This window comes from Plectropomus leopardus, chromosome 17 (assembly GCF_026936395.1).
Source record: "Plectropomus leopardus strain MGB_pleo_1.0 chromosome 17, ASM2693639v1, whole genome shotgun sequence".
NCBI lineage: Eukaryota > Metazoa > Chordata > Actinopteri > Perciformes > Serranidae > Plectropomus > Plectropomus leopardus.
This window is the reverse complement of record NC_142192.1, coordinates 8,671,183-8,684,006: the sequence shown is the minus strand read 5'-3', so window position 1 is coordinate 8,684,006 and position 12,824 is coordinate 8,671,183. Positions and strand designations below refer to the sequence as shown.

At 40.8% G+C, this 12,824-nt stretch overlaps 1 protein-coding gene across 6 annotated transcripts in view; it reads right to left on the bottom strand.

Moving 5' to 3' along the window:
* The window catches only part of trps1 (trichorhinophalangeal syndrome I), a 157,368-nt gene that overhangs the window by 57,501 nt on the left and 87,043 nt on the right, over positions 1-12,824 (bottom strand). For all 6 annotated transcript variants that reach the window (XM_088090194.1, XM_088090195.1, XM_088090193.1 and 3 more), the window contains exon 9: positions 10,593-11,385. In XM_088090194.1, coding sequence (XP_087946320.1) covers positions 10,593-11,385 — 793 coding nt within the window. The remainder of the gene's footprint in view (positions 1-10,592; positions 11,386-12,824) is intronic.

The following is a 12,824-nucleotide window of genomic DNA, read 5'->3' as shown; positions in this document are numbered from 1 at the left end:
GCTAATTATGCTAACAATGCATTTGAAACATCCAATAACATTTTTGACGGCCACTGGTTATCCAACAAAAGCCAGAGAGTGCAGTGAATTTAGTTGCTGTGAGCTGTAAATTCAGCAGTTTTAAGTAGAAGGCAGATTATAATGTTATCTCTGAGCCTAACCATGTAAAGCCTCTCTTCCTCTGGGCAGCCTCCTCCAAATCAGACTCACCTTGGGTCTGGGTCTAAAGCTGTCTATGTCGAAAAGAGGCGTGAGAGCAAGAAACACTCATTCTGCAGCTAAATCTGAGGACCAAAACATGCCCTGAAGTACACTAAATACTAACTGAATGAAAACAAAAACAAACAGATAAACAAACAACCACTGCACAACCTTTCCCATGATCCATGCTGTTCCAAAGCTTTGGATTAACAGGTTTTCAATGAAATGTTCCCCTTTAAGTATGTCATTTTTTTTCCAGTTTTATTGTGTTTTATATTTGTGTGCACATAGCATTGCTTTGTCATTTCTGTGACTATTTATTGTTGTAATTGTGTAATTTGAATTTTAACTGCTATTTGTGTCCCTTTTACTTTAACTTGTACATCACTTTGGTCAACTCTAATGTGCTATATATGATTAGACGTGAATAAATATGAATATGAATAAACTTGAATTGTTTCAACTTAAAAGGAATCTCAGCCAACTGTGGGGTCTGCTGATTTGAATCTCTGACTTTAAGGGGGCGGCCCGACACCAACCTTGGCCAAAATTCAAAACACACTTAATATGTTTGATGTGTCACAAGGAAGGATTGGCAACTGTCAGCAAATAAAATGCAGGTAGGAGTGCAGGTTTGAATAAGTGGACCTCTTATCATGTTTCATTGTTTTGTCTTTGTAAGTACTAACTCAAGTACCTTGCAAGTACCTTTTTGTTTTTACCATGCACGCTGTGACACAATTCACAGCTGTGTTTTAGCCCTCCCCCGAAGTCTTAATGATACGAGATGCATCCTTCTACTGAGTTCAAACGTTTTTTTTCCTGTGAACCAGGCCTAATGTACAGGAGAGAATGAGCAACGGATGAAGACAGAGGAAAATAAGAAACCGATACTGATATGTTAAACAGATGTACATTATTCTTCATTAGGTGTTTCCGCTAAGCAGGACATTTTGAAATTAAATGGCCTGGATACACTGATGGATAAAAACTGAAAAAAAGTCATTTGTAGTCATTTGTCAATCTACTTTCAGTCATTTACTGGAAGCGGTTTTCTATAAGCTATTCATTCTCTCTGGCTTCTTTTCTCTCGTTTGTCAAATTACATCAGTCACTATTACCAAAGCAAAAGGCCTGATTGTGTGAAAGAACTTCAGATTTAAAGAAGAGATGAGGGAAAGAAAGGAGAGCCAGGAGAGCCAGGAGACAGAGGAGAGGGGAAGGCGAGCGGGGTTTTCAAATTAACTATTGGTCAGGGGTCAGATGGACATTTAATCTAACCAATCAGCTTCCTAATTACACAAGTGCTGCCAGAACGGTGTACCCAATGCATTTCTGTGTGTGTGTGTGTGTGTGTGTGTGTGTGTGTGTGTGTGTGTGTGTGTGTGTGTGTGTGTGTGTAGCTGGCTAGCGTTGCGTGTAGAGGTCTTGTTGTAGCAAAATGATCATCTGGCCTCAATATTGGTTCCATGTGTGAACACACACGCATATGCACGCACTTGTGCACATGCTCACACACGTGCACATGCCCACACACACATATAGCCTGTAGTGAATTGCTCCCAAATTACACAAAGAACGAACGAGAAGAGAGAGAGAGAGAGAGAGAGAGAGAGAGAGAGAGAGACCAACAAAGAGAAACATACAAGCACTGTGGGACCGGGTGTGTAAGCCATAGCAGGAAAAAAAACTGAGAAATATAAAAAGAACACACATGTGCACACACGCACACACTTCCAGTAGTGTGTGTGTAAGTTGATTGTAACAGTAATTGATGTAAACGTCTAAATTACAGCTAGGAGCTAAAATAACCACTGTGTTTTACTGTTGCCATGTCGACGTGATGAAAAACACCTGGCTGGTTCACTGGCGGGGAGGGTGGAACATCTGTGTCATGGGCGCCCGGCTGAACCAATGAAAAGGCCGTGTGTGTAAGCGACATGTGTCTGAACCAATGAAACGCTCCGTGGAAAGAGGAGATATCTGAAGAGACGGCATGTTAGGCTCGAGTCAAACTAATCATATCACATTACGTGATATTATGAGCTATAAACCACCGCATTTTTGAGTAAATGCACTTCAGATCAAGATTTTGGTGTAATCATACTTAATCTAGGGACCTGTGCAAAAAAAAATATCTGAATACTTTTAATGGCTTTTCCTACTTTGGCGCCAGATTAGTGTGGTTTGTTAGAAATGGGACAATTCACTGAGTGCCAGTAAAGTTTAGACAATCGCAGGAAAGTCTCTTTTAATACTCCTCCGATCCCAGAAGGAGGAATTCCTCGTCTTGCTCCGCAGGAAGGTCAGACTGCAGGGTCAGCTGCCCAGCGGCAGCCCTGGAGCAAATAATGGTTCAATGTCTTGCTCAAGGACACTTCAGCAGGGGAGATATGTCAGGCAAAGGGGATTGAGCCTGAGCTTTCAGCTGAGGGACATATGACTAATCACTACACCACCCAGCTGCCAAAAAGTAACCCAAAGAAAAACCACATGGCCAAATCCTGGGATTTTAAAGTCAATTTAGTGTACTTTTCTATGACTGATGACTGACTTTACACTTTCGGAAGTAGTGTGATGCGGTAAAAAGTTTCCCAAGCAGGTTGAGAAGGAACAAATTTTACGTTTTTTTCAATCCCGAGTCGGAATCAGTCAATCAGACAATTCAAAGCGTACTTGAAAAGAGGATTAACATCCAAACCGTGAGCCAAGATACAGTCAAGGAAATACGCTAATTCTTGATTAGTGTGAGCCAAAAATGCCAAGCTGTCACCTTCCTGCAACGCATGTTGTCAGCTGTAATATGTGTGGGGAAGCGTGGCATGTCCGGATTAGCCAAAATGGGTCTAAATGTGGTTAAAATGGTGTAATTTGTTTTTCAAGCCAAATATAATATTCCTAGCAGACAATGAGACTGCTGTGGACTGTCACACAGCGTAAAGCCACACATGGGTTATAAGTGTGTGACACACACACACACACACACACACACACACACACACACACACACACACACATACACACTTCTATCAAGCAGATACACACATGACACGCACATGCTCACACACAAGCTCGTCCACCAGTATTTCCACACACACACACACACACACACACATGGACAGGTCAGAATTAGAGCAAACAGGTTGTCTGATTATGTTTCTGTTACACTAAACACAGCCTGGATGTTGGACACATTACCACACACACACACACACACACGCTACCACACACACACTTTTTTTCTTTCCAGCATGGCTGTGTTTATTTGAGTCTGTGTCCTGATGGGAAATGTGACTGCTACACAAACAATCTGAACAGCCCAGAACAGACAACTCTGTCTGAGAGTGTGTGTGTCGAGAGAGAGAGAGAGAGAGAGAGAGAGAGCAACAGCGAGAGAGAGCGAGCGCTTCAGTGAATATCAGTGTGCCTTCCCTTTTTCCGACACAAACGCACACAAAATGCACTTCAGTAATCGCAAAGAATAAAGACAGCACTTTTCACATTTTCCATAAGGGACTGTATATATATATATATATATATATATATATATATATAGCATAGCTTCTCAAAATGCAGCCCGCAGGCCAATGGCGGCTCTCAAAAACAATTTCTGCGGCCCTGAACTTCACATGAAATGCATGTAATACATTTTAATGATCCCCAGACCATTTTAATACTTCAATAGCTGACATTTAATACACTACTCTGCTAATGCATCAAACTGTGCCCCCCTTACAAGCATCTGTCAGGTTAGATATGATAACTCGCTGAAAGCTACTGGTTGCCTGAAAACTAGTGGAACCTCACAAGTGTCACGGGAGTTACGCTCTGTCATCAGTATTAGTGCTCTTCACTAAAGTTAGCAATTTTAGTGGAAACTCAGTTGTTGAATGTCAGATGGAAAATACATTTTGCTTTATGCTAACAGCCTTTAGCTGAGCTTTGTCTTCTCCGTAGACTGCTGCAGGAATGAGTCCTGAAACCCGGATATAAGATAGCATTTTAGCACTCCAAGTTCCCTCATCTCAAACATGAACAACTTTTCTTGAACTTTTCAACTTTTCCCTTTGAAACAACTTGCTTTATTACTATATATTTTATTCAAGAACACTTTTATAGATCCAAGGGACCTTACATCAGAAATAACAAAGGTCTATATCTTTAAGGCCTGCAGAGGAAACGTACAGAACACACTTCTACATTAAAGGAAATTTAATGTGATTGGTTTCAAGAGTTTATAGTAGGAGTGCAAAACATAATGGCGAAAGGAAATAGAAAGACAATATTCAGATAACAAAGCAGTTCAGTTAAGGAACATAATTTATAAGTTAAATCACCAAAGTATTTTTTCCCATTTTTTGTCTTTAAAAGGGCAATAAGCACAAAAACACTGCGCAGACACACACACACACACACACACACACACACACACACACACACACACACACACACACACACACACTCGAGCATAAGCTCCATAATTTCCTGTGGCGGATATAAAGTGATGTTAAATTATCAGCATGGAAAATAAGTTCAATTCATGCTTTAATTTCCTTACAAAACACACACACACAATCACGCACACACTCAGAGAAAATGCAAATGCCGACACATCGCACATAATTAAGTACACAAGCGGAGGGGAGCGTGCACACAGCCGCATAGATGCACATGTACGCTGACACGCATGAATTTACGCAGGGAAAGAGGGGAAGAAGGGAAATAGAATGCAAAGTAATGAGAACTTTATGGAAATACAGCTGCGGCTGTGTGTATGTGTAAGTGTGTGTTGTGTGTGTATGTGTGTCTTTTAAACATAATTAGCTCCGTCGGGCAGAAATGTAAACGAGAGAAACTTTAATGAAACTCTTCTCTGATCTGCTGAAAGCACACATTCCCGTTTATCTCTCTCTGTGCGTCTCTCTATTTTCTCTGTCTGTCTCTCCACTCAAATGGAATTGAATGTCACGCATGGGACTTTTAAAACCCCGAAGGTTCACATTTCAGCATTGCATTATGACCACATAAGATGAACACAATTATATTGTGTTTGTAAGGTCACATCCACAATTTCTTCCTTTCTCTGCTTGCGTCCATTTATCTGCTCTTCTCTGCCGTCCTTGAGGAGGAATTCCCTTTGAAAACACGGTCTGGAATTTATTAGATGATCTAAGTTTTGGGTCGATTCACATATGTTTGGGTATATTCACATGTGTTCACATATGTTTGGCTCAGAGGCGGACCTTTCTCAGCCCTACTTAACTCGAAAAACCACCATTACTCAAAGTCTGTCTCATTCCATTTATAAACTAAAATGTTAACCAAGCTTTTACTTTAATTTCATCTCCGAACCTCACACGCTTTCTATCCTTGCCTCATACACAGGAAGGGGTAGTAATGCCTTACAAGTAACACATAGGAGTAAAAAACAAAGAAAAAAGTATTTTATTTAAGGAGCAAGTACTTTTTAATCCTTTGTTTTGACTGTACTTTTACGTTTTATTCAAGTATATTTTTAAGCTTGTGATCTACTTTTTACTTTGCCACATTTGCAATTTGTACCTTTGTTACAACTAGTCTGCTGTAAATGCAGAGATTGAGTGTAGGCTGGCAGAGTGTGCAAGGAACACCTTCACTGCAGATGCCAAAATGCCAGAGCAAAACCGAGATAAGACGCAGCTTCTAGCGTCAGTCCCTGACCACATCTGGCCACACTTTTTATACCAAAATCAGAAAAAGACAACAGTTACATGATGAAGTGCTCACTGAGCCTAAAAAGAGTAATTAAAAAAGAAACACTGAAATCTCAGCTTTTAAAAAATCCTCATCACTGCAAGCACACTGATGTCAGTTTTATGTACTGTAGGTGAAAACATAGTTAGCAAAATACCATCAGCTACTACTTTTTCTACTACTGCTACTATTTTTTTTCATGTGCAATCACTAATGGTATGATAAAAACTAGGGCTATCAAATCTTTGTTTTTTTTAAAAATTGAGATTAATCAGTTAATTTTGATAGTTAATAGTTCAATCGTCTGTTTGCATTTTTTTAATCACATGTTTTTTAAAATCCATAGTCCATATTTACAAGGTAAAGCAATTCTTACTAAATGACAGTAAAAAAAAAAAGTATGGCAGCAGCATAAAATTGGCATGTCTGAAAAGGGGAGACTTGTGGCTACATAAATAACACATTTTCATTCAGATATCTTGAGGTCAGAGGTCAAGGGACCCCTGTAAAATGGCTGTGCTATTTTTCAATTGCCAATATTTAGCCAAGCTTTGGATTAACCAGGTTTTTTTTTTACTTCAGTACCTGGGTGTTCATGAGGAGGTCTGCAACCCCTATGGTGTCCTATGAGTTACTGCAGGGCTGCTTTTTTATTTATTTATTTTCTAATCAAAATATGTCTAAATGACATAAACATGAATCAAATACATAGCAAAGATAAATTGGCATAATCATTAAAAAAGAAAGCATTTCAACAACATTCATGATGAGCTAACTGTTACAAATGAATCCTTGTGCAGTCGTGTGTTAGTTAATATTAAATCACTGTGCAGCACTTATTGTTCATGGCGAAGTGAACCAGTCAGCAAACAACAACGTACTTTTTCCACATACAGATAAATTATTTCACGCATTCTTGTGACCCACAATGGGTCGTTTTGTACCTTTTTTAAGCGAGAGACTCTGACACAGCGTCCACCTCAGAAACTACCAGTGAAAGTGCAAATGGTGAAATTAACACATGCCATGCTACAACTGCTGCTGACTTAACAGCTACAGGCGAGTGCAAACACAAGAACACCCAAACTATTTTGAGAATTACTCAAATGCAACTGTTTTACACAGCATAAGTAGTAAAGGGGCCCTGCTCCATCTCCCTTTGAGCTAAGGGGTCCTTGTCCTTAAAAACCTTGAAGACTCCTCCTGTAGTAGGTTTCTCAAATGGTAATTGTTTATCCCTAATTGATTTATTTTTCATGGTATTAATTGAACTTGAGTGTGTAGATTTTCATTACTTTACCCACCACTGCTCATGCAGTCAGTCAAAATGTCAAAAAACAACATTTCACACTGAGAAAATGTCTTCAATATAATAACTCACAATAAAAAACACAGCCAATAGAGGAACACTGTCTCAACAAGGCAACACTGTGCAGCAATTACAGATCAGGCCTTTCAGATGAAAATTTTCTCTCTACAAAGTTAAAAGCTCCTACCGGAACACCCAAAAAACTCTGTGTTTATGTGTGTGTGCATGCCTGAGAGCTGTTGTGTGTGCGAGGTGTGTTTGCATCGATCCCTGCATATCAGGTGAGTTGTCCTTTGAGGAAAAGAAGGGAAATGAAAGAAAAAGGAATGAGAAGAAAAAAGGAGAGAGATGGATCGATGCAGAGGAGAATTGAAAGCACAAGTGAGGATAAAGGAGACACACACAAGTGCAGAACCGCACACACTGGCACAGAGGAACGACACACACAGACACACACACACACACACACACACACACACACACACACACACACACACACACACACACACACACACACACACAAGGAGAAATAAGACTTTGGCTGTTTGTTTCTGCTTTTGTCTCTTTTTAATCCTTCGCTTCCTCTCCACTAACCGACTCCCTGCATCCTACCATCATCGCTCTTCCTCCAGTGCCCCCCCTCCTCCTCCTCTATCACTACTTCTCACTTGCCATTTACAAAAGAGTCAATTTGTATTTTGGGCGGATTCACCTTTTATAATTCAGTCTCTGCCCTGTTGCGTCAAAGGCTGCATATAAATTGAACTAAACGTCACTGTGTGTGTGTGCGTGTCCTTAAGTGTCAATATCTGTGTGTGTGTGTGTACTGAGCTATTTCAGATGATCCTTTGCATTAGTGCCCCTCCCTTTTACCCTGCCCAGTGATGAGTCAACCTCAGCCTGTGTGCGTCTGTGTGTGTGGTATACTCGTGTGTTTGTTAGACATGTCAGTGCACGCCATGGAAACTGAGAATAAATATTGTGTAGTGAGAGGAGGGAGCGGGAGAACGATGGTAGCAAAGGCCATATATTATGAAGCTATTAAAGTAATAAGTCATGTTCAGCTTCTCCTCTTATAAATTGTTAAATTGTTTGTCTCTTCTCTCCCGCTCTCCCTCTTTCTTCCCCTCACCTTCATACACTCACTGGCTTCTTTTTGTCTCTCACTAAACACATTAAATCCTTAAGGCTCTCAAATACTCCAAAAAAGTCGCAGACAGTGGAAGTGGTTTCATACAACACTGGGATGTGGTTTATACTTCATTGGGTGTCTCAGTAAGCATTTGGCACATACAGTCCTCATGGACCCTGGCAGACATGCAAAGTATAAATTGAGCTTCAGCTCTCAGTGAGCCATTGATGGATCAGATGTAAAGCCAATTATTGTTTAACCCCTTGAAAACTCAGCAAAAGGCAATCAGTGATTTCACAAGAAATTACCCCAAATTAGCAAGAAATTATGAAAAAGTTACTAAAAAATATCTAAAAATTAGCAAAAAAAGAAAAATGGTAAAACAAATAACCCTAATCCAGACCTGCAGCTGGCAGGGACATGGCCTTTGTACATGGGGCACCCACTCTACCAGGAGAGTCAATGGGCATCCTGGCTGATTGTTTTAAGTCTTTTTTGTTTTTTTTTTTGTTTTTAACGTTTTACTGTTATGTTCTTAATCGGTTTGTTATTTTATGTGAAATTCTTCATGCAGCTGTCTTGGCCAGGACTTCCTTGAATAAGGCATTTCAAATATCAGTGGGACTATCTTGTTAAATTAAGATTAAATTAAAAAACAAACAAATAAAATAAATAATTAAAACAGATGTTAATCTGCAGTTAAAAAAAAAGTAATAAATTTCAATGTATCTCAGTGTACTCTCGTGCAATATTTTAAACACTTCAATACATCAAAACATGTGCACAATTGCAATAATAATGCATTGTGATAATATCGTATTGTGGAGCCTCTGCTGATTCCCATCCCTGATGAATTACCTGATTTCTCTGTGCTCATACACACACCATATCTTAAAAATGTATAATATCGTAACTGCAATATAAATGGGTTATTCAATATCATGTCTGCGTGGTAACAAGAGTCAAGATACTGTTAGCTACGAAAATCAAAAAGACTGGAAGCAGTTGGAAACAGCTAACCTGGCTCTGTCCAAAATGCCTGAAAGCACTGAAACCAAGACCAACTTTTCCAAATATCACTTATTCATGTGGTATAACTCATCTGTTACAGAGGAAGAAAGGGGAACGCTGTCAGTTAAGGGGTTAATTGAAAAAAAAAAATCTCCATCTGACTCTCCCTATCTTTGTCTCTTCATCTCAATTTTCCTCCCTTTCTCTCTCACGCATGCAGTCTCTCTCTCTCACACAGACACACACTGCCCCACCCATGATAATGAGTAAACCTCTTGCTGCCCCACCCAGTCCAGTCTGCCAAGTTACTGCCAACACCTCACACACACAGACACACACACACACACACACAGTGTGCACGCATGAAACAGACCCACAACTTACACAAAGGAACCATACAGTCAACTCACACGCTGATCCGTGCCTACACACACCACGAGCACCACTCTCACACTTCATACTACCACTTACATAGTCTCATGTCAGTGCCATGACACTACACACACACACACACACACACACACACAGTTTGGTCTATTCTGATCTAATGTGATCATAGCCAATAAGCTCTGTGGCGCTGGCAAACCACAGTCTGTTCCTACCAGCCCATGACATCACTGTGAAGTGAAAAGCATTGTGGGCTGAAAAGTAGCATGAGGGAACTGACTGACGGGGGGGTAACCATGGGAACTGTCAGTTTGCCACCCCGTTGCTGTAGCAACCGGCAAGTTTCTCACTGTTGTGAGTTAAAATCTAATTTGACAAAAATAAGTGCAACTTTTGGGAAAGGAAATGATGTCATGGAATCATAAGCGCATGGACGACAGCTCACAGATATATTAACATTCACATGCATGCAGGACGCTCGTACACACTTTGCTAGCCAACGCCAATCTGCATAAGTATTCTGAATATGATGGAAGAATTAGAGTTCCCCTTGTAGCTGCTCTCTGCATGCGGTCTAATCCTTACATCGGATTCAAAGGAAATGTAGATGAAGGCGTATTAATAGAAGCACTTTGACAACTAATTCTCTCAGCAGGTAGGATCTGGCTGGCCTTTACTCAGAGTCAGAGTTAAAAGCTAAAATCAGGGTGTAAATGAGACAAAGAGGAAAGATTAGGCTGAATGAGGCAGCGAAGCAAATGTGAAACAGGAAAATTCAGAATGAGAGAAGGAGGAGGGTGTGCACGTGTTCCACCTTACCCGTAATAGGGATTGGGACTCCTCTTTAGCGGCTCCTCCTTTCTCCTGTCCTCCTCCACCCCCGCTCCCTCCTCCCCCTGCGTACTGCTGAGGCATCTGGCTCCGTTTCTCTGCTCCACCTCCACCTGCAGTGGTTCCTCCTGGCCTTCCTCCTCCGTACAGCTTGGCATCTCCCAAAAACGACTTGGTATCTCCCATAAACGACTTGGTGTCTCCCAGGTAAACCATGCTAGGTGAAGCCACGCCTCTTTTCTGCTGCGAGGCCTCGTGATTGGCTGAAACAAATGACAGTGAGAGAGGGGAGGAGAAAAGAGAAGGACTCCCACCTCCTGCTCCTCTTTCTACTCCTCTTTCTGGCCCCATCCGCTCCTTGGGTACCCAGAGTAACCCGTGGGCCTGCTCGCCTCCTCTCTCTCCCAGTCCTCTCGTCTCCCCAAGGACCCAGCCTTTCTCCCGCTCTCTGTCTTTCTCCTCACCTCCCTCACTTTTTACCACTCCTCCTACCTCTTCTCGGCCTCCTTCTGCCAACCGTCCCTCAGGCGGTGCAAGGGAGTAGAGGAGGCGAAGATCCCCCTTGCTTTCTTCTTTAATGGCTAAAGTTGAGGGAGCCGAGCAGCCATTGGCTGAGAGCGTTAACGAAGGCGTCACTGAGGTGGGTAAGGAGTTCGTTGTCAATGAGCTTAATGAGGGAGAGGAGTCGTGACAGTGGGCCGAGTTAAAATGGTCGAGGAGGGCCGACGAATCGGGAGCCGTGAAGTCGCAGCGTCGACAACGGCAGCATGCGTGGACGCGCCTGCAGAGAGAGAAAAAAAGCAGTGAATAAATTATTAACAGACAAAAAAAGCACTTTATTTTGAAACAGCATAATCAAACACCAACACCACCTTAACCCTTTGAAACCTGAGCATTGACTTCTTTCAAAATCATGGAAAGAAGGCAATGCACAACCTAACAAGAAATAACAGAAAAATCTGCAAGACATTGGAGTAAAAAAGTTACAAGAAGATTATCTGAAATTAAAAAAAGTAAAATAAGGGGAAAAATTACCAGGAAAAAAGGGCCAAATAAAACTAATACTAATAATAATGTACATATATGTCTCTATAACCTCCTTTTAAATGTATAAAATATTTTTCCTAGTTATTTGATAATTCTCTCGTGAATCTCTATTTTTTTGAGAAATAATTTTCAGGTCATTTACTTCACCTTTTACTATTTTATTTTTTTTCAATTTGCAAGACGTTTCATGCTAAGTTGCTGACTGCTATTTCCCATGTTTTTAAAACAGATCAAAACTATTTGCTCACATTTCATAGGTTTAAAAGCTTGTGAGAGACGTCTGAGGGCAGCACAAGAACACTGATGTCGATTCAGGCTTTAACTGGGTGAATATACACATCGATGCTGTATTCTTGGGTTTGTCAAACCTTGTTGGGAAAATACGAATGACATGAGCTCTTAAAAACCAGATTTTGTCATTAAGGATTATCAAGTCACAACAGTAACAATAATGAGACAGAACAAGAGAATGAAGATTTAAGTACGTGGTTTTGTTTTCCCTTCCATCCACTGAAAATGTAAAATGCATTCATTTCTAATAGGTTTTAATGGGCTGTATATGACAGATATTTAAAAAAAAGCTTGTCATTGATCACATTTTGAAGAAAATCCACTCCCTCAATTGACTAAATTGCATTTAAAGTGCATTTGTCCCTGCCCGACTTCCTCCAGCCACTCAGGTAGAGTTTCACCGAGCCCGTGGCCAAAAAGTGACTCAGTGTTCCACTAAATCACGATGAATTAGGACAAAACTGCGAGGAATGTAAATGAATCTGAATGACAAGAAATGAATCACCCATCAACAAACCACCTTCATTTCCTGCTGGCAAGGCCCCGACTGACCAGCAATATATACGATACACAACATCAGGGATTTTCCTGGCTCGGGAACATGGTTTGGATGCTTCTTGTGCGGGCCAACGAGCAAAATCAATCAACCATCTATACCAAGAACTTGGACTCCTGTTTGCGGTGACTCTTGGTGGGCCCATTAAGCGCAGCTGCTTTATATTTAGGGATATAGGAAAAATATTAACTAGGAGCTGTCAAAATATGCACAAATGAATATTTTAAAAGATGCGTAACCCTTTGAACCTTGAGCAAACTGGCTTGATTTTTCTTTTATAAACATGGGAAGAAGGCACTGAGCAACCATTAGGAAATTACCCAAAA